The sequence below is a fragment of the Lepidochelys kempii genome, chromosome 5, assembly GCF_965140285.1.
Source record: "Lepidochelys kempii isolate rLepKem1 chromosome 5, rLepKem1.hap1, whole genome shotgun sequence".
Taxonomy (NCBI): Eukaryota; Metazoa; Chordata; order Testudines; family Cheloniidae; genus Lepidochelys; species Lepidochelys kempii.
Genome location: NC_136384.1, coordinates 99442587 through 99462261, shown reverse-complemented (window position 1 = coordinate 99462261; position 19675 = coordinate 99442587). Strand labels below are relative to the sequence as shown.

General features: G+C 44.6%; 1 protein-coding gene across 2 annotated transcripts in view; it reads right to left on the bottom strand.

The window, feature by feature from the left end:
- The window catches only part of TRPM3 (transient receptor potential cation channel subfamily M member 3), a 638519-nt gene that overhangs the window by 95215 nt on the left and 523629 nt on the right, over positions 1–19675 (bottom strand). For both annotated transcript variants that reach the window (XM_073345157.2, XM_078852884.1), the window contains one exon: positions 10111–10183. In XM_073345157.2, the coding sequence (XP_073201258.2) occupies positions 10111–10183 (73 nt within the window). The remainder of the gene's footprint in view (positions 1–10110; positions 10184–19675) is intronic.

The window sequence follows — 19675 nt, the reverse complement described above, 5'->3', positions numbered from 1 at the left end:
TGAGCCTGCGCAGGTCTTGGGCCTAGACCTGCCTCGCCTACAGTAAGGCTCATGCCTATGCTGAGGCTGGTACTGGCATTGAGGGGGAGGCTGGTACTGGCATTGAGGGGGAGGATCTCCCCATACTTCTCTCTGCTTTATAACCTATGTCACAGTCACTATTCTTCATCTTTTGATTCTCACAATATGCCAGTCCATCAACCAAAGGAGGAGCTATTGATCATATAAGGCATTCATCTCCCTGGTGGGGCTGAGTGTTCTTCTTTCCCCACAAGCCCATATTCTTTCAGCCTGCAGGGCAAGAGACCGGGGGAAACTCAGCCCTGGAATAAGCAGACACAATTCCCATTAACTTAAATGAAAGCTGCACTTTGTTAGTCCAACACATCCAAGTCTCCCACATGGCAGTGCACTCTGCCAAATCCAGAAAATAGGGGTGGGAGCAGCTTGCTGACAATTGTAGAAAACTTTCCTAGGCAGCAGAATGGCACTGCCAAAATACCATCTAACCTTCCGGTCCTTAATTCAGCACAGTGATTTAACTGGCCTCGTTATCTGTTAAGGGGGAACACATTGCTAGGACTCCAAGCAAACATAAGACCATAAAAAAGATGTTATCACATTTCATTGTTTTTTCAAACCATTTCTGATAGGAACAGAAAAACATTGGGAAAGGTTCATTATTATCTGCGTACTAGGACTGTATAACACACTAGGGCTGTATAACATATGCACCCCATCCTGCACACCATATGCACATACATCTTTTATTAGGCTCCTTGAATTTTAATGCTATATAAATGACAGCTCATATGGTGTGTGAGAGAGAGAGAAACATGGACCCTCTTCACAACGGACTCAGAAGTTGACTTGTATATTTGAAGTTTGTAGCAAGTGAGATGGCAGAAATGGATGGATCTAGACTGTTCTCAGTGGTAGCAGATGACAGAACAAGGAGTAATGGTCTCAAGTTGCAGTGCGGGAGGTTTAGGTTGGATATTAGGAAGAACTTTTTCACTAGGAGGGTGGTGAAGCACTGGAATGCATTACCTAGGGAGGTGGTGGAATCTCCTTCCTTTGAGGTTTTTAAGGTCAGGCTTGACAAACCCCTGGCTGGGATGATTTAGTTGGGGATTGGTCCTGCTTTGAGCAGGACTAGATGACCTCCTGACATCCCTTCCAACCCTGATATTCTATGATTCTATGAAATGCTGGTACTGGGGAACACGGTAATACCCTGTGTGCTGTTTATATATGGCAGTCACAGTTCATGCCATAAATATTTCTAGGACTATTCTTAAAATAACTGCTTGATGTTTAAAAATATTATTCCATTTTTCAGCCAATACAGTTTGTAATAAAGAATTGAGTGACAACAGTTGTAGATACTTATTTGTACTCCCTATTTTTTACAAAAAATGGGATATTTGTAAACAGAGAGCTGAATTCCGCAAACACAAGTTCAGGTGAATAACACTTAATCATGCAAGTAATTCTATTTTGCCACAGAATTCCAGTTTGGTTAAATTAGTTTTGTGTCTGCAAGCAGATCTTACTCAGTAGCAATCTACCTGTACCTTTTGGATGCATCATACCTTGAAATCTGTAGAATGACTCATGTGAGTTAGGACTAATTGTATGAGTGTCTGTGTCAAGGTTCCTTCCCCACTCTGAACTCTAGGGTACAGATGTGGGGATCTGCATGAAAGACCCCCAAGCTTATTCTTACAAGCTTAGGTTAAAAACTTCCCCAAAGTACAAACTTTGCCTTGTCCTTGAACAGTATGCTGCCACCACCAAGCGTTTTAAACAAAGAATAGGGAAAGAGACCACTTGGAGACATCTTCCCCCAAAATACCCCCCCCAAGCCCTACATCCTCTTTCCTGGGGAAGGCTTGATAATAATCCTCACCAATTGGTACAGGTGAACACAGACCCAAACCCTTGGATCTTAAGAACAATGAAAAAGCAATCAGGTTCTTAAAATAAGAATTTTAATTAAAGAAAAGGTAAAAAAACACCTCTATAAAATCTGGATGGTAAATACCTTCCAGGGTAATCAGATTCAAAACATAGAGAATCCCTCTCGGTAAAACCTTAAGTTACAAAAAGACACAAAAACAGGAATACACATTCCCTCCAGCACAGCTTATTTTACAAGCCATTAAACAAAAGAAAATCTAACGCATTTTCTAGCTAGTTTACTTACTAACTTTACAGGAGTTGTAAAGCTTTCATTCCTGATCTGTTCCCAGCAAAAGCATCACACAGACAGACAAAACCCTTCGTCCCCTCCCCCCCACTCCAGATTTGAAAGTATCTTGTCCCCTTATCGGTCATTTTGGATCAGGTGTCAGCAAGGTTACCTTAGCTTCTTAACCCTTTACAGGTGAAAGGGTTTTGCCTCCGGCCAGGAGGGATTTTATAGCACTGTATACAGAAAGGTGGTTACCCTTCCCTTTATATTTATGACAGTCTGTAAGAATGGATCCAAAGTAAATCAAAATGTGAAAAGATTTTAAAAGCAAATAAAAAGCTGATTTGTCATAATGCAATCTTTTAAGATTACTGAATAGAAGAACAGACTTAGATTATTATGGGGCTACAGACAGATTAAGCAAATTGTGGAGTTTTCCAAGTACATGATCTTTACCTATATAAGTAGCCCAGATCTCACTTACACTTGTCTCAGTTGGGAGTAATTCCACTAAGAATCTAGCCCAGTATCTCCCTGCTGTATCTTATTTCCCTTCAGAAGATCACCAAAGTTAGAGATAAAGATGTAGAGTAGTTTCTTCTTAAAATATTCCCAATTTTACCTAAGATAAGCATATGAGGTTACCTTTATTTGTAGTATCCACTTGTACTCCTTGCTACTAAATTATAAGTAAGGCTACGGTTATGTCACAGAGGTCACTGAATCCGTAACTTCCAGAGACCTCCCTGACATTTTCTGCTTTAGCCCCTGGCGCTGCGGGACCAGAGCTGGCAGTCAGCAGGGCCCCAGCAGGGTTTTTGTTTCAGCAACAGGGGTCCCCCTGCAGGGGTGGGGGTCCAGGGACAGACAGGCTCCTCAGGGGGCCCTACTCAGGGTTCCAGCGACTGGAGACAGCCTTGCAGGGGGGAGAGGGGGAAGAGAACCCTGCAGCTCCCAGCCACCACGGTGGTGGGGTAAACCATGGAGCCGCAGCAGCAAAAGACACACACAAGTCACGGCTTCCATGAGTATTTGTTTATTGCCTGTGATCTGTCTGTGACTTTTGCTAAAAATAACCTTGACAAAATCTTAGCCTTAATTATAAGGAAGACTCTGAATACTGCAAATACTATGGCTATGTACCCTTAACACTGACTGTTATCAAAAGTAACCGGTAAGATTTTAAGGGTCACCACTGTATTATAGCATGTCATCCAGTCCATCATTCTGCTGGTTCCCCAGAGTGCATGAATAACACACACAAAAGACAGATGGCTGCTTGCAGACTGATCTTTGAGAACTTTTGATAGAGAGACTAATGTAGTGCCAATCTTTAAAAAAGGGAAGAAGGAGGATCCTGGGAACTACAGGCCAGTCAACCTCACTTCAGTCCCTGGAAAAATCATGGAGCAGGTCCTCAAAGAATCAATCCTGAAGCACTTGCATGAGAGGAAAGTGATCAGGAACAGCCAGCATGGATTCACCAAGGGAAGGTCATGCCTGACTAATCTAATCGCCTTTTATGATGAGATTACTGGTTCTGTGGATGAAGGGAAAGCAGTGGATGTATTGTTTCTTGACTTTAGCAAAGCTTTTGACACGGTCTCCCACAGTATTCTTGTCAGCAAGTTAAGGAAGTATGGGCTGGATGAATGCACTACAAGGTGGGTAGAAAGCTGGCTAGATTGTCGGGCTCAACGGGTAGTGATCAATGGCTCCATATCTAGTTGGCAGCCGGTATCAAGTGGAGTACCCCAAGGGTCGGTCCTGGGGCCGATTTTGTTCAATATCTTCATAAATGATCTGGAGGATGGTGTGGATTGCACTCTCAGCAAATTTGCGGATGATACTAAACTGGGAGGAGTGGTAGATACGCTGGAGGGGAGGGATAGGATACAGAAAGACCTAGACAAATTGGAGGATTGGGCCAAAAGAAATCTGATGAGGTTCAATAAGGATAAGTGCAGGGTCCTGCCCTTAGGACGGAAGAACCCAATGCACAGCTACAGACTAGGGACCGAATGGCTAGGCAGCAGTTCTGCGGAAAAGGACCTAGGGGTGACAGTGGACGAGAAGCTGGATATGAGTCAGCAGTGTGCCCTTGTTGCCAAGAAGGCCAATGGCATTTTGGGATGTATAAGTAGGGGCATAGCGAGCAGATCGAGGGACGTGATCGTTCCCCTCTATTCGACATTGGTGAGGCCTCATCTGGAGTACTGTGTCCAGTTTTGGGCCCCACACTTCAAGAAGGATGTGGATAAATTGGAGAGAGTCCAGCGAAGGGCAACAAAAATGATTAGGGGACTGGAACACATGACTTATGAGGAGAGGCTGAGGGAGCTGGGATTGTTTAGCCTGCAGAAGAGAAGAATGAGGGGGGATTTGATAGCTGCTTTCAACTACCTGAAAGGGGGTTCCAAAGAGGATGGCTCTAGACTGTTCTCAATGGTAGCAGATGACAGAACGAGGAGTAATGGTCTCAAGTTGCAGTGGGGGAGGTTTAGATTGGATATTAGGAAAAACTTTTTCACTAAGAGGGTGGTGAAACACTGGAATGCGTTACCTAGGGAGGTGGTAGAATCTCCTTCCTTAGAGGTTTTTAAGGTCAGGCTTGACAAAGCCCTGGCTGGGATGATTTAACTGGGAATTGGTCCTGCTTTGAGCAGGGGGTTGGACTAGATGACCTTCTGGGGTCCCTTCCAACTCTGATATTCTATGATTCTATGACTATGTCATTTGATGAATTACTTGGTGATTCATCATAATATAATAAAGAAGCATACACAACCATACAGTACATCTCACCTATAATTGTATAACAATGCACCACAAATTCTTTTTTGTTAAAATTGTTTGGGTCTACTTTTTTTTGGGCCAATCAGCTATTGTTTAAGAATGAATTACAAACACTAATTTACAACAGACCATTATAAATTGAGACAAATTATCAAGTATGTTTTACAGAGCATGGAAATGCCTGCATTGTAAGTGACCTTAAATAGTCTCTCTTTAAGTCCTGGTCTACACTACGAGTTTAGGTTGAATTTAGCAGTGTTAGATCGATTTAACCCTGCACCCATCCACACGACGAAGCCCTTTTTTTCAACTTAAAGGACTCTTAAAATCGATTTCCTTACTCCACCCCCGACAAGGGGATTAGCACTGAAATCAGCCTTGCCGGGTCGAATTTGGGGTACTGTGGATGCAATTAGACGGTATTGGCCTCCAGGAGCTATCCCAGAGTGCTCCATTGTGACCGCTCTGGACAGCACTCTCAACTCAGATGCACTGGCCAGGTAGACAGAAAAGGCCCGCGAACTTTTGAATTTCAATTTCCTGTTTGGCCAGCGTGGCAAGCTGCAGGTGACCATGCAGAGCTCATCAGCAGAGGTGACCATGATGGAGTCCCAGAATCGCAAAAGAGCTCCAGCATGGACCAAACGGGAGGTACGGGATCTGATCGCTGTATGGGGAGAGGAATCCGTGATATCAGAACTACGTTCCAGTTTTCGAAATGCCAAAACATTTGTCAAAATTTCCCAGGGCATGAAGGACAGAGGCCATAACAGGGACCCAAAGCAGTGCCGCGTGAAACTTAAGGAGCTGAGGCAAGTCTACCAGAAAACCAGAGAGGCGAACGGCCACTCCGGGTCAGAACCCAAAACATGCCGCTTCTATGATGAGGTGCATGCCATTTTAGGGGGTTCAGCCACCACTACCGCAGCTATATTGTTTGACTCCTTCAATGGAGACGGAGGCAACACGGAAGCAGGTTTTGGGGATGAGGAAGATGATGATGATGAGGTTGTAGATAGCTCACAGCAAGCAAGCGGAGAAACCGGTTTTCCCGACAGCCTGGAACGGTTTCTCACCCTGGACCCAGTACCCCCCGAACCCATCCAAGGCTGCCTCCTGGACCTGACAGGCAGAGAAGGGACCTCTGGTGATGTACCCTTTTAAATACTATACATGGTTTAAAAGCAAGCATGTTTAATGATTAATTTGCTCTGGCATTTGCGGCTCTCTTGGATGTACTCCCAAAGCCTTTGCAAAAGGTTTCTGGGGAGGGCAGCCTTATTCCATCCACCCTGGTAGGACACTTTACCACTCCAGGCCAGTAGCACGTACTTGGGAATCACTGTAGAACAAAGCATTGCAGTGTATGTTTGCTGGCGTTCAAACAACATCCGTTCTTTATCTCTCTGTGTTATCCTCAGGAGAGTGATATCATTCATGGTCACCTGGTTGAAATAGGGTGCTTTTCTTAAGGGGACATTCAGAGGTGCCCATTCCTGCTGGGCTGTTTGCCTGTGGCTGAACAGAAATGTTCCCTGCTGTTAGCCATGGGGAGGGGGGAGGGGCTAGCCACGCGCTGGGGGAGGCAAAATGCGACTTTGTAATGAAAGCACATGTGCTATGTATGTAATGTTAACAGCAAGGTTTACCCTGAAAGAGTGTACCCATTGTTCTATAAAATGTGTCTTTTTAAATACCACTGTCCCTTTTTTTTCCTCTACCAGCTGCATGTGTTTCAAGGATCACAGGATCTTCTCCTTCCCAGAGGCTAGCGAAGATTAGAAGGCAAAAAAACCGCACTCGCAATGAAATGTTCTCTGAGCTCATGCTGTCCTCCCACACTGACAGAGCACAGACGAATGCGTGGAGGCGGACAATGTCAGAGTGCAGGAAAGCACAAAGTGACCAGAAGGAGAGGTGGTGGGCTGAAGAGAGTAAGTGGCGGGCTGAAGACAGGGCTGAAGCTGAAAGGTGGTGGCAGCGTGATGAGAGGAGGCAGGATTCAATGCTGAGGCTGCTGGAGGATCAAACTAATATGCTCCAGCGTATGGTTGAGCTGCAGGAAAGGCAGCAGGAGCACAGACCGCCGCTACAGCCCCTGTGTAACCAACCGCCCTCCTCCCCAAGTTCCATAGCCTCCTCACCCAGACACCCAAGAACGCGGTGGGGGGGCATCCGGCCACCCAGCCACTCCACCCCAGAGGATTGCCCAAGCAATAGAAGGCTGGCATTCAATAAGTTTTAAAGTTTTAAAGTGCTGTGTGGCCTTGTCCTTCCCTTCTCCCCCACCCCTCCTGCGCTACCTTGGCAGTTATCCCCCTATTTGTGTGATGAATTAATAAAGAATGCATGAATGTGAAGCAACAATGACTTTATTGCCTCTGCAAGCGGTGATCGAAGGGAGGAGGAGAGGGTGGTTAGCTTACAGGGAAGTAGAGTGAACCCAGGGGCGGGGGGTTTCATCAAGGAGAAACAAACAGAACTTTCACACTGTAGCCTGGCCAGTCATGAAACTGGTTTTCAAAGCTTCTCTGATGCGCACCGTGCCCTCCTGTGCTCTTCTAACTGCCCTGGTGTCTGACTGCGCGTAACCAGCAGCCAGGCGATTTGCCTCAACCTCCCACCCCGCCATAAACGTCTCCCCCTTACTCTCACAGATATTGTGGAGCACACAGCAAGCAGTAATAACAGTGGGAATATTGGTTTCGCTGAGGTCTAAGTGAGTCAGTAAACTGCACCAGCGCGCCTTTAAACGTCCAAATGCACATTCTACCACCATTCTGCACTTGCTCAGCCTGTCGTTGAACAGCTCCTGACTACTGTCCAGGCTGCCTGTGTACGGCTTCATGAGCCATGGCATTAAGGGGTAGGCTGGGTCCCCAAGGATACATATAGGCATTTCAACATCCCCAGCGGTTATTTTCTGGTCTGGGAATAAAGTCCCTTCCTGCAGCTTTTGAAACAGACCAGAGTTCCTGAAGATGCGAGCGTCATGTACCTTTCCCGGCCATCCCACGTTGATGTTGGTGAAATGTCCCTTGTGATCCACCAGTGCTTGCAGCACTATTGAAAAGTACCCCTTGCATTTATGTACTCGCCAGCTTGGTGCTCCGGTGCTGAGATAGGGATATGGGTTCTGTCTATGGCCCCACCACAGTTAGGGAATTCCATTGCAGCAAAGCCATCCACTATGACCTGCACATTTCCCAGGGTCACTACCCTTGATATCAGCAGATCTTTGATTGCGTTGGCTACTTGCATCACAGCAGCCCCCACAGTAGATTTGCCCACTCCAAATTGACTCCCGACTGACCGGTAGCTGTCTGGCATTGCAAGCTTCCACAGGGCTATTGCCACTCGCTTCTCAACTGCGAGGGCTGCTCTCATCTTGGTATTCATGTGCCTTAGGGCAGGGGAAAGCAAGTCACAAGGTTCCATGAAAGTGCCCTTACGCATGCGAAAGTTTTGCAGCCACTGGGAATCGTCCCAGACCTGCAACACTATGCGGTCCCACCAGTCTGTGCTTGCTTCCCAAGCCCAGAATCAGCATTCCACCACATGAACCTGCCCCATTAGCACCATGATGCCCGCATTGCCAGGGCCCATGCTTTATGAGAAGTCTGTGTCCATGTCCTCATCACTCTCATCATTGTGCTGACGTTGCCTACTTGCCCGGTTTCGCTTTGCCAGGTTCTGGTGCTGCATATACTGCTGGATAATGCGTGTGGCGTTTAATGTGCTCCTAATTGCCAAAGTGATCTGAGCGGGCTCCATGCTTGCCGTGGCATGGCGTCTGCACAGAAAAAAGGCACGGAACGATTGTCTGCAGTTGCCCTGATGGAGGGAGGAGCAACTGATGACATGGCTTACGGGTTGGCTTACAGGGAATTAAAATCAACAAAGGGGGTAGCTTTGCGAGAAACAGAATGGCTCCCTCAAGGATAGAACTCAAAACTGGGTTTAGCAGGCCATTGATTTCACGGAGGGAGGGAGGAGAAAATGAATACAAAACAAATCTGGTCTATTTCTTGTTTTGAGCCACTTCATCTATCTTTATACATCTTGCTGGCAGCAGACTGTGCAGTATGACCGCTAGCCATCATCATCTCCTGGGTGCTCGGCAGAAGATGGTGCAGTATGACTGCTGGCCACCGTCTTCTGCTGGCTGCTGATTAAAAGACAGTGCACTGGCAGTAGGACTCAATCGCCATGAGATGAAACTTAAAGGGGAAATGACCTGGCTGAGTCACTCCCATGTTTGCCCAGGTGCCCCTGACCTCATCGAGGTCGGTTAAAAGAGCACCTTGGACTATGTTGACAACGGCTATCAGTCATACTGCACTGTCTGCTGCCAAAAGGCAATAAACTGCTGCTGTGTAGCAATACAGTGCCGCATCTGCCAGCACCCAGGAGACATACGGTGACGGTTAGCTGAGCAGGCTCCATGCTTGCCGTGGTATGGCGTCTGCACAGGTAACTCAAGAAAAAGGGCGCAAAATGATTGTCTGCCCTTGCTTTCACGGAAGGAGGGAGGGAAGGGGGGCCTGACGATATGTACCCAGAACCACCCGCGACAATGTTTTAGCCCCATCAGGCACTGGGATTTCTACCCAGAATTCAAATGGGCATCAGAGACTGCGGGATAGCTACCCACAGTGCAACGCTCCGGAAGTCAATGGTTGCCTCGGTACTGTGGACACACTCCGCCGACTACATGCACTTAGAGCATTTGTGTGGGGACACACACAATCGACTGTATAAAAACGCTTTCTACGAAACCGACTTCTATAAATTCAACCTAATTTCGAAGTGTAGACATACCCTAAGTTTCTTTAGGTCTCTGTTTCCTTGCACACTGATGTTTCTTCTGACACAGTACTGTTGGTTAAAATTAAGGAATCAAGGAGAAGAAATGGGATGTTTTTAAATGTTAATGCATGCATTGGATTGTGCAGTCTGAGAAATAGTTGAAGCATCAAGTACTTATTGTTTCCTCCTGTAATTTACCATTTAGATACTTTATACGCTGTCAATAAATGCAGGGTTGCAGTACATCAGAGACAGAGTTAAACCATTTGGATTTTTCATGGACTCACTGTGCAGTGAAACTCTATTACCTTTTAGTAATGCTGTCAGGATAGCTAAATCAATGTCCTGGTGTCCTTCTGATCCCATTCGAAATACTGTAATCTGTAATTTTAGAAGACAATGCCACTGTCAGAAACTTGTTCAGTTTTTGCTCACATAGAAATTAAATCAGTGCAGCAACATTTGATCTCAAAAGACCACTATGGCTGCAAAGTGATTATCTAACCATAGTCATACAGCAGTAAGTATATTAGATGGCATTAACACGAATAGGATTTCTGTGCCATATAATTCACCACAGTAAATGGCATTAATGACCATACAGCAGAACCTAGCCAGAATCTTTTGAGCAAGAACTACAGGGCCAAAATTAAGGAGGAAATTATATCCTTCTGTTAAATTCAAATTAGATTTAATTTGTCAAATTTATTACTGAACTGGAGTTAATCAGGGATGAATTTGGTCCAGTAGGCTTATCAGCAGAGGACAGAATTGATGGAGAATGACCCTTGATGTTTACCATTCAAACCACAATCCTACTCAGCACCATGATTTCAGACTGCAGCAAATTAGTTACATATACTCCAGATTACACATTATAAAGCACAAATAAGATTTAGAATGAGTTCTGAGGTAGGCTTGGTCATGTGCTTTCACTATCCCAGCCATAAAATATGGAAACTTCTCAAGTGGATATGAGACTGAGTGGCTGCTGGTGACGAGGCATTAATATCTTGTAATGAACTAATGCAATTCCATCACTGAATAGTGATAGAGCTGGACCCTTCTTTTAGGCCAATTAAGTCCTAGTTAAGACTTGGGTTAAACATTTACAAATGTAAACTCTCTTGCTCTCTCCTTGCTAGGAAAAGTAAAACGCTCCCCCCTCCGCCAGTTGTGGTAAGAGCAGCAACAAGCACTTCATCTTGTGTGCCATTTATCTACTAACACATTAGATGTCATAGCATCAGTTTTATGTCAACTTTTTCCAATCCCCTGTAGCAACTGACATTGGGTACCTCCTCCAAAAAGCTGTTCATTTGTCATCACTCAGTTCCCTTGAAGGGTCCATATTGTGTTGCGACACTGATCCAAACTAAATCTCTCAACCTCTCCCTCTCTTCCCTATCTACACTGAACAACAAAACTTTTGTCTGTCAGAGGTGTTAAAACCCCTTCCCCGCAAAAGACAAAAAGTTTTGCTGCGTTGTCAGCAGGAAAGCGCTGCAAATGCGTTTGTAGGGGGTGGAAGTTTTTTGTCGGCAGGAGAGCAAATAAACAGCGGCTACACTGCATGACTTTTAGCGGCACAGCTGTAATGACACAGCCATGTTGCTAAAAGCTGTGTAGTGTAGACATAGCCTCAGTGTCACCTTGTCTCCCTGTTACAGCTCACTGACAACTCCCATGACAGTTCCTGATAGCTCACCCCCTGTTAAGGGTCCCTAATAAACAGTCCAAATTTAACTGTGGGCTCTTGCTAACTGCGATAATTGATCCTGAAATCTCTTATGCATCTGTGTAGCTCTAGGTTCAGTGCCTACAATATGAAAGCTAGTGGTATAAATTTGCCTCTTAATTCTTGAGAGTGACTATTGCTCTCATATAAAGAGAGGAGTTAAAATAGGGCTGTATTGTGGGCAGACACTGTGAAAGCTTCCTCAAGCAGTTCTGTCTATGCATCTCACTTCTGTTATTCCAGTCCTGAATTCCCAACTACTTTTGCCAAATTGACAACAATTATGTCCTTTGATGGGTGTCTTAAGAAGTGTTTAAACTCAGGTCTGTCCTTGCTGACCATTTGTTTTAAAGTGGCCAAAGGATAACGTTTGAATAGTTGTGACTCTGACGGAATTAAATGTCAGAAAGCTGGGCTACTATGTGTAGAGTCATTACAGAACCAAGACGACTTTTTTTAAACCAATGTCAGCGGTTTGTCGTCATCAAACCAGGTGGCTTCAGATTAAATTTTTCCTGAGGTAATAATTATAGGTTTGAAGAAAAAAGCTTTTGGTTTGGAGCAATATTTTATACATCTATATTGAAAAATAGACCAGCAATATGTGAAAAACTGTCAGTAGCACAGATGACTTTTGTACCCTGCTGTAGTGTGATTTCTGTTGAGCTGCTGTAATTCTTAGGCTGTTAATTAAAGAACAGGGCTGCATGTTCCTGTCAGCTTTTATTTGGAATACATCTGCACCTGTCACTCCTTTGTTTTTTATCACCTCTCTCAGAGATACAACAAAAAGGATAACGAAGCCACACAAAATAATTCCTGGAAAAGACAGGGAGGCGAGAGGTAAGGGAGGCATGCCTGGGTGGGAATCAGGAGTTGCCCTAATACCCATGACTAAGGGCTGTTTTCACCTTCTCAGAGATAAAGGATGAGGTTGTCAAAGATGAACTGCACTGTTGTTTCCAGGTTTATATTTGTTTAGAGTGGCTGTGAAGAGAGAGTAGTCATAAATTAGGGATTTTTACATATGCTTTGCAGGGCTATGGATTGTTTAGATGTACATCAATTCCCACACTCACAGGGATGAGCATGTAGGGCCAAATCCTGAAATCCTTACTCAGGCAAAACTCTCACTGAGCCTGAGAGGTGCAAAGCCCCTATAACACAGACTGAAATAAATCTGAGTTACTCTTGTTGAGCACCTTTCTGAAACAGGCCATTGACTAGGAATCGTCTTTAAAAGACCTGTCAAATGTTATTAAAGAGCAACCGCATGTAAAGGTCATTTGAGGAGCACACACTTCCCCATGATACTGTTGTGGCTTTTGCTTGTTTTGCATGACCAGTCTAATGGAGACCTGTCAATTAACCTGTTAAGAGTTACCATCTGACAACTTTCCTGGTGCTGACCAAAACTCTTACCAAAATGTTTACTAGTTCCTCAGAAATGGTGCTAGCAAAGTTTTAGGGTAAAATTATCAAAAGGGCTTAAAGTGATTTAAGAGTCTTCGTATCTTTCCCTTTCAATGGCGCTTAGGCTTATGATGATTTTACCCTTTGCCTTTTCTTTTTTAAAGCCTACTACAGAAAACAAATAGCCTTGAATTCTGTCCTACCAGAATGAAGAGAGAGCAATCGAACATCCCTAAAAACAAGAAACATACATTCTAAAGCAGTGGTTCCCAAACTAGGGGCGCTGCTTGTTCAGGGAAAGCTCCTGGAGGGCCAGGCCAGTTTGCCTGCCATGCCCACAGGTTCGGCCGATTGCAGCTTCCAGTGGCTGTGGTTTGCCATTCTCGGTCAATGGGGGCTGCGGGAAGTGGTGCAGGCCGAGGGACGTGCTGGCCGCCCTTCCCGCAGCCCCCATTGGCCTGGAGCAGTGAACCGCGGCCAGTGAGCTGCGATCGGCCGAACCTGCAGATGTGGCAGGTAAACAAACTGGCCCGGCCCTCCAGGGGCTTTCCCTGAACAAGCAGCGCCCCTAGTTTGGGAACCACTGTTCTAAAGCATTTACTTACAGAGCTAAATGAAATAAATATATATTAAATTATATTTCAAGAAAGTACTATGTGCCTGTACTTGAGACTGCATTATTTTTAATTTGTTAAGAGGAAAAAAGGGAAAGATTTATAGTATTATACAGTCTGGTATTGCCATTCATCTGCTAACTGGAAAAAGCAAATTACTAGTCTAGACTCAGGATTTCACATTATGCTGACCTGGCTTGAACCTCATCTTTAAACAGTTTTCCATTCTTCCAAGCATGGCTGAAACTGTATTAGAGAGAACTTCTGTTTTATCTACTCAATTGTTTCTTTTGGCCCTGAAAAATCATGTTATTTTTCTGGTAGAAAGAGAAAAAAAAATCTCCATTTTCCCTCTAGATTGAGCCACATTATTTTCATTTGTAGGTGGCTGTTTGAGTCTCTGTTAACCTGAGTTCTTTTTAAGAAAAAATGATTTTTGCTGTCTTTTGTTGTTGCTGCTGGCTGTTTCCATCTTCTGGAAATGCTGATACTGTTTATTAACATGCCATGACTCTTCCGGGAACTAGGTTGAGGCTAGAGAACAAGTGCAAGTTACAATCACAGCACAAGCCTTTGTTAAGTGAATGAGGGTTTGTTTTCTCTTTTTAAATAATTTTTTCTTGTCTTCACAAAAGCAAATAGCCTATTTGAGAAAAACACCTTAAGAGGAGGGCTGCCCAATAATGCAGTTAAGAGTTTCTGGACCAAATCCTATCTGACACCTGGAAACAGGAGCAAAGCCTCCCCATTTCCTACAATGGGTGGCACTAACATGCTGCAAAATAGTGCTGCAAAATAGTACAGTAGTAATGTGCACCTGGATGATTGCTGAGTCTAGCTCTATGCATAGTCCCCTTGCTGCATCCTTGTTTTTCTCTACATAAAGAGCAAAACATGTATTCTTTAGTGAAGGAATAAACATCCAATCTCTATAAGAGAGAAAGCAGAGTACCTCTCATTGTGTAGGATCAACAGTGATGTTCTTTAGGTGAGGAAGCAGGAGGAAGGTGCAGGAAGGTCCCATGTGCAGCACGGAACCCAGTTTTGCAGGGATCCTTTCATGCTGCCATGGGGCAAGGGAAGGGGCGAACAATGGGACGTCATACAGTGTGGATCCACTAGCCAAATTCCTATATGAGCTTGATGGGGAAGGACACAATAGCAGCCAGAGAATAAATGCAGTGCCAGACAGGATTCTCCCCTCTTTGCTCCCACAAAACCTACCATGTACATGGACCAGGATTCACCCCTAGAAATATTAGGAAAAGAAAAGTCCTGCGAAGGTCCCTTTCCCCCCTAACGTGGATTTTACTGAATGCACGTTAATGTGACCAGGATTAACCTCTAGAGACAGCTAGCTGTGTTCTAATCCTTCTGAGGAAAGAGTGCTGGGAAGTCACTGAGCCAAACCAGACTGTCACTACAAGCACAATGATCGCAGCACACTGTGATACTTGCCAGCTGTAATTATAGTCCAGCAGGATAGTAAACTCATTTTCAGGCAAGGCAGGCAGAAACCAAGTAAAAAGGGGACAGAGGAAAGGGCAGGATAGAAAGCAGTTAAGAACAAAAACTGCCCTGACTCCAGAATTCTTAGCCAAAGCACTCATTTTAAATCAGCACTGTTTTCTCCCTAGTGAGAACCCCTTTCTTCCTTGACTGATTCCCTTTTTCTTCCCCTTCTCTGTGTGGTTCTGCCTCATCATGGTAGGTATTATCTAATATGATGTGCCCCATTGGTTAGCAGCCTTCACTGTGATGCTGCATTGCAATTCTGCAAAATACAGTAGGTTGTTTTGTTTCAGCTGAGGGCATCCTAGCAAATAGGAAACATTCAAAAAATGACTTACATCCCCAAAAGAATGCGTGCTACATCAGGAGTTAAATATACAGCAGTTCCCAGATTATGTGTGTGCGTACAACACATACTTGCTGTTTTGCAGTGCCTGTGTGCAAGGCACACAGACCAGACTTGCATAGTATGGGGACTTTTAACAATTTGGGTTAAGTATCTAAAACATTTCAGTTTACAACAGTGTTGCTGGAATATTCTGGATTTTTACTATAGAACACAGGCATATTACATAACAAAAAGCACTCCAAACTGATAATTTTTGTTACATATATACACAACAAATGTATGTTGTAGGAAAGGAATGTTTCATTCACACAATTTTACTTTAAGTGAAAGGTCAATAAAATGGGTATTTTTTCAAGGAAAACTTGCAGATACATACAGAAAAATTTCTCATGTTTTTGATGCAAACATTTTGTTGCTCAATATAGGCACATCCTTCCTACAGCACTTCCTAAGAAATGCTATACCTTAGTGCTGTGGTACTCAGACCTCAGTTATTCAGGAGCTAAATTAGCAATCAGCATTACCCAAAAGAGCCACAGTAGTGTGAATTCATTGTTTCATTTACTATAGTGCTATATTTTCATATTTAAACAGTATGACAGGGGAAATATTTATAAAATATTATTCCCCCAGCCAAAATGACTGACCAAGTATTATTATTTTACCAACTACAATTGACTAATGACAAAGTAGATGCATCCCGATTGATTAATAACTTATATAGATTAAAAATTAAATCACCCAGTGCTTGAATATCATGTGCTGCGAACAGCTGCAGGAGATACATTAAAGAGCCACCCAAGGCATGTGAGCCTCGATGTAAGTATCTCTGTCTTAGTGATTTCATTTTGTGAAAGAAGGATCTATTTCTGAGTTCATGACAAAATGCACAAAAAAAAACACCACACCTCAAAAAAACCAAAACAAAACCCACCCCTCTGGGTTCCAGTTTTGTTGCAAAGATTTCACATGCCACTAGGCCCCAACCTTGCAACGTGATGGATGGAGCAGACCCCTCTGCCCGCACTGACTTCCATTTGTACAGAGTAACATTTTTCTGGATGTAGAAGGCCAATGCTAAGGAGCTGTGCAGGTGTCTGTTGACTGAGCAGCCACAAAAAGGCGCAGTAAGAGCTGCATAAAGGTGTCTGGACAGACTCTGCATAGCAGGGAGCAGAAGCCCATAGTGGGGATAGGCAAGGGCATGGACTGTAGAGCCATGTTTATGTGGGTCCACTAGCCCCAGTACCCATGTACAATTGGCACAGAGGGAGTGCAGCCACTATTCCAGCCTAATCCCCCTTCCCCAGCTGTTCCAGAACCTGAGAGTTTATGTGGTTTATGTGGGTGGAGTGTATTTCACCTCTAGAGGGAGCAGAAGCGGCAGTAGTTAGGTGTAGCAGCCATAGCCCTCTACCAACTTCTGCATCTCAGGAGCATGGAACGTGAATAGATTTGTTTTTAGTAAAATGTTAAGAAGCAAAGGTTCTTTGGGCCACGACTCATTTAATCCCTTCCCTAACCACATCACAGTGACCCTCCTTCTCATCACAGGACTTCTGGAACCTGTTGTAACTATTCCAAACATCTGTCACAGGGGTGGCTAGGGTTGCCGCCTCTGAGATACAAAACACACAAATGGGACATCTGGGATGATCCTGACGCCATAAAACTGGACAGCTGGCAGTGCTGACTGAGCACCCTTACAGATTTCCTGGGACAGCTACCTCCAAAAAGGGATGATCCTGGGACAACTTAGGCTGCTGGCAACCCTAGGAGTGGCTCAAGAACAAAGCAAAGGGCTGCTTCCCCCCAGGACCTGAGTGCACACTTCTGCTATGCCTGCAGCACCTGCCAGCACGAGGAGCTTGGGAATGAATGGGTGTCCCTGGCGTGGCAGTGCAGCCCAATTTTCACAATATATATTTTAACTCTTTTTTCGCTGATGTGGTAAATCGCAGCTACCCAATGAGGAGAGGGAAGGACTGAAATCAACTCAGATTTCTAGCTGATGTCAATTTGAAAAGAGAGGAAATGATAACGTATGAGCAGAGCAAATGAAACACATTGTACTCTGTTTCTCTCGAGAGCCCGGAAGCACAGGAGAAAATGTATTCTTTACGTCTTGGATTTATGGTGCCTGCTGTCAGACCTAGGGACAGTTGAGGATACAGGCTAAGCTGCAGTAGCAGCGACAAGCACAGGGAGAGAAGCCCGTAGTACTCCTTCCATAGGCTGTAATCATATTACAACATATTAAGGCACGACAGGTTATTCATCTTTTTGGACAGAGCTCAGATTTTTCCACCATCATTTTAGTATGGCTAGTGAGGGGGAGAGAACATATAGTGAGCCAACATTAATTTAAAACGATGTTCCTGTTCCCTCTGTCTTTGAATATATTGCCAGTGCCTTCTCTCACCTCTCGTCAACACACGAACTGTATGTCAGTGTCATATCGTTACATACATCTGAAAGAAAAGTCAGCACTGTTTGTAGCGGAGCAGGCAGGGTTATTAATGTATTCTGAAACTCTGATGTTTCTCATGCTAGAAGAGGTGCTATAAAATAGTCAAATCACTCCAGTACATTTTAGCATTTATAATTCAGCTAATTCTGCCTGATTATTCCCCTGACAGTTAGAGCAGAATCAGAGTTTAATTAAACAAGCCATTTAAGGTGATCAGCTATGCAAAGTCTGAGAATTGTGGCAATTAATAATCCTATGTAATGGGGGCATAAAACTGTCTGGGACAGAGGTACAGCTAAGATCAACATGCTGTGAGTGGGTGAGCAGGTGGGTGATGCTGCAGGAGACAAGAATTCAGCAATGGAGAATTCACCAATGGAAAGAGAGTAAAGTGTTTAGAGAAAATCATATCAAGTCAACAGCCATTTTTGGTGAGTGAAATGATGCAGGGTTGCAGGTCAAAAGAGGAGGGGAGGACAAGAGGCTGAGGAGCAAGGGGAGTATGTTGGAACGTTAGTTGTAAAAGTTCTAAATTTACAATTCCTTCCTCTACCTGACAGCATGAGAACTCTTTGCATTTTCTTCCTTGATCTGAAAGTTTGTGTGTGTCATCAGACTGATGTGGAGAAAAGCAGGAGCACAAACAACAGCAACAAAGTCCTAATTCATGTATGTAGGGCAATGGTTCTTCAAAGCACAACACATACAGATCTAGTCAAAATTCTGAAACATACAGAAGTATGAATGTTTGCTTTGTTCTCTCTGTAATCAGAGGGTTTTCTCTGTGGATCAGCACAGTCACAGATACATCAACAACCCTATGACTGGGTGTGTGTGAAACACTCCTACAGCTACATCTCTGTGTCTGGAACTTATACTTCTGCCATCAAGCGCTTCAACCCAACACATTTGTGTCCAAATTTAGATCACCAAACTTTGTATTTCTCATTTTAACCCCTCCAGTGCTACCACCTGTGACAAAGTTCCTCCTCTGCCTTGGGGGGTCCAGCACTTATTAGCAGATTTGCTTGCCTCAGAGATTCACGGCAGCCTTCAGGTTGGCCACTTTTGCTAGTGGCTCAAACCTGCCGTCCGCTCAGCTAACCTCGTCACTGGCCAGCATGGGGGAAACAGAGAACAATCCCTGCAGTCTCTGTGTCCCACCTAGTGGGTCAGGGACAGGCCAGATCCCTTTCCTATTTAGTCCTTCCCTTCTGGTGTTTCTCACAGACCAGGTCAACTCCTCCTGTGTCCGATCAGGAGTTGGGGGATGGATGGAACCTGAGCCCACCCTCTACACCGGGTTCCAGCCCAGCGTCCTGTGGATAGCAGCTGTCTACAATATTCCCTGTATCAGCTGTGTGACAGCTACAACTCCCTGGGCTACTTCCCCATGGCCTTCCCCCAGCACCTTCTTTATCTTCACACTTGAACTCTTCAGTCCTCCAGCAGCACACCTTCTCACTCCCTGCTCCTTGCACACTTCCCTACTAACTGATGGGAGGTCCTTTTTAAACCAGGTGCCCAGATTAGCCTGCCTGCTATAACTGATCCTAGAAAGTTCTTAATTGGCTCCAGGAGTCTTGATTAGCTCGCCTGTCTTAATTAGTTCTAGCAGGTTCCTGATTGCTCCAGGGCAGCCCCTGCTCTGTTCACTCAGGGAACAGAAAACTGTTTATCCCGTGGCCAGTATATTTGCCTTCTACCAGACTCCTGTACCCCACTGGTCTGGGTCTGTCACACACCCTTTTGACCTGAACATATGGACAAACCAGTG